This window comes from Buceros rhinoceros, unplaced genomic scaffold (assembly GCF_000710305.1).
Source record: "Buceros rhinoceros silvestris isolate BGI_N320 unplaced genomic scaffold, ASM71030v1 scaffold23102, whole genome shotgun sequence".
NCBI classification, from domain to species: domain Eukaryota; kingdom Metazoa; phylum Chordata; class Aves; order Bucerotiformes; family Bucerotidae; genus Buceros; species Buceros rhinoceros.
The window spans coordinates 1,296-4,120 of record NW_010401445.1 but is presented as its reverse complement, the minus strand read 5'-3'; the positions used below and the strand labels follow the sequence as shown (position 1 = coordinate 4,120).

Genomic DNA, 2,825 nt, shown 5'->3' with positions numbered 1-2,825 from the left:
AGCTGACGGGAAGCTGCACCATTTGACTTAGAGCAGCCACACAAGAGGATTTTTGTGAGATAAGGACACAGGTCTGAAAGCTACAGCTCCTCAGCCGGGCCAGGGTGGAGCAGCCTCCCCAGCTCCCAAGCCAAAAGCCCCCCAACACGTTGGACAGTGCCTTTGGATCAGAAACCTTCTTACTTGCGTTTTCCTTCAACACATATCGCAGTGTTCCCATCCAGCACTTTAATTCTCCAGCTGGTTAGGCAGACACTCTTCTGCTAGGAAAGAAGAAGCCATTGCTAAGTTAGACCAAGCTGTGCAACACCACCAAGGAATTATCAAAACAAAAATTAACTCCTGCGTAACTTGAGAAGACATTTAGGCACCAGAAAAACTGAAAACCACCATTATACACATAAATGTTGAAGCATAATCAGCCTGGACTCCAATGCATAAGTGGAGGTGGGAATTTAGATTATAGAAACTCCTGATTATAGTAACTTAAGGTTGACTTTCAGAAGACCAAGTCATTGGCCAAGACCTCTAGCAAATCCAAGAAGCTCCTGACAAAACACACCAGCACCGTGCTGTACCTCCTACACCACCCTCTGGCACCGTTCAGAAAGAAACCACCCATGACAAAATATAATTGTACTTCTCAGCTCCGCTACTGCTTCCGTCCAGACAGCAGTCAAACCGCTGTACGTGACAGGGCAGACTCCTGCCTCGCCTCCAGCTGCGGCTCCCCCTGTTGGCATTAAGTGGCCAGCGAGCCAGTCGCACCTGAATCACAGTTTGGGAAACTGTGACAGATACAGCTTTGTTTTCAGAAAAGCTCCCAGGACAGTGATTTCTTAGCGCCTGGAACAAGCACTCTTTCTCCTCAGAACTTCCGTTAATAAACCCCGGATCTTCCCTTTCATGCTGTTCACCTGTTGACCACCAGCCTTGACCTCGCTGATCGGCCTGGCCGATGATTTACCCCTGACTGAGGGAAGGTACCCAGCAGGTACCGCCAGCACCTCCTTGCTGCGCAGAGCTGTAGCAGCCAGTCACACCATCTCCTCAGCACCTCCTGCTCAGCCACAGACCTTTCGTGTTAACGAGTCTCTGCTCCTTATCCAAGCCAAAGCTCACCACAAAGGTAACTTTTTAGAACAGAAAAGCCTATCAAACACGCCTGGCAAGGGTGAGGGGGAACAAACCCACTAACTGGCAGCGGATGGCAGTCCCCCAGGGCCTGAAGGGAACTCCAGCACGGGAAAGTGTGCTTCAGCCACATGCTTCCACCAGCGGGCAAGGGGCATGCCTGTGGAATGCAGCACACACCTCAGGCTTTATCCAGAAATGGCAAACGCTGCCAGGCGTGTTTCGAACCGAGGTGCTGGGAGAGCTGCAGACTAGTCTGCCAGGACAGGTTCCTGCCCCGCTCCGTTCAGCAGCGGCTTGGGTTCTCTGTCAGAAAGGCAGGACCATCAGCTGCACCCACACCTGCCCTACAGCCAGGAAAGGTCACTCCTCCTTGGCTTCACGTGGCAGCAGGAGCTGGGCCAGGCAGGGGTTTGTTTCCTGCCCGTCTGTTAAGGGTCGAGGGACTGACCAACACACAGCTAACATAGCAAAGAGGTGACGCAGGAGGCTCCGTCAGCACAGGGTGGCTTGTGAACACTAAACCAAAAGGCCTCTTATACAAAAAAACCCCACCACACCCCCTGAACAACGTCATCTTGGGGTGCAGGGAAAAGGAAATTCTTCTGATGGGACAGTGCTTACTACCAGATCTGAGTGACAGTTTATTCGCTTCGACAAGAACAAAGAGCTCCGAGCAGCCCGCAGGACTGGGTCGGCCGCCCTGGAGTATTACGTTCTCCCACCTCTTTGTCTGCTTTGCCAGCAGCTTGGTCTGTGTCAGGTTTATCCAAGGGGGCCTTACAGCCTTCTTTCGGCTTTTGCTTCCTGGGAATGTGGACTCTGGGAGAAGTGAGCATAATGCTACACAAGCACTGTGAGGGCTTGGGAGAGGGAGGCTCCGGCATCTTTTCTACTCCACCAGCAGCTTCCTTATTGCTCGGCTGCAACTCTCTTCTCTCTCGCTGCAGTTCAGTGCGTTTCGCTTCCCCATTTCCCCACCTTTCTTCTACCTGATGCCCATGTGTAAAAGGGGCGGAGTTTACATTCACAGAACTAGTCACTGTACTTTGGGACATTTCATCATCCGCCTCCAGCGACTCCACGATGAAGGGGTCCTGAACGTCCCTCTCCGTGGCCACACGCTCCGCAGGACTGTTCCTGAGCTGCTCAGCGCAGGCCGATAGGTCTAAGGGCATTGCTGCAGTTGCAGGAGGAGGACTGTTCTGCCTGGTTGAGTCTGAAGCTGTCTTCTCTGCCCATCAGAAAAAACAAAGGAATGCAAAGGAGAAATCAGTGAGACTTGGGAACCAATAAGAATACATTTGTAAAGTTTAACGAGAAGGGGTTGATTGCTGAGCACTACCATTGCGGAAGCACTGCCTAGTCCCATGTCGGCAGCAAGCTGCTCTCTGGCTTTGTTTGGGGTGGCTTCTCCTCACCAGCAGGGCCAAACCCCACTGCTAACCACCACAGAGATCCCGCTCTCCAGAACCCAGCCCGTGCCCCCAGCTCCCTCCTGGTGTACATCTTCACCACTCTGCCTAGCGTTTCCTTATCGACCCTCCTTGCAGAGCCAACAGCTCTGCTTGCACAAACCCCACATCTCAAATATTGCCATCTTTCCACCCTCTGGGATCTGGCCTTGCAGCCCCACTGCTGCTATGCTGGGAGCGGTGAGCGCTGGGCTTTGACTTTCCAGAGAAATTCAG

General features: G+C 52.7%; 1 protein-coding gene across 1 annotated transcript in view; it reads right to left on the bottom strand.

Annotated features, from left to right (window-relative positions):
* The window catches only part of MIS18BP1 (MIS18 binding protein 1), a gene marked incomplete at its 5' end in the record, with an annotated part of 14,989 nt that overhangs the window by 11,429 nt on the left and 735 nt on the right, over nucleotides 1–2,825 (bottom strand). Inside the window, 2 exons of the mRNA XM_010132262.1 lie at nucleotides 184–260; nucleotides 1,860–2,368. Of these exons, the coding sequence (XP_010130564.1) occupies nucleotides 184–260; nucleotides 1,860–2,368 (586 nt within the window). The remainder of the gene's footprint in view (nucleotides 1–183; nucleotides 261–1,859; nucleotides 2,369–2,825) is intronic.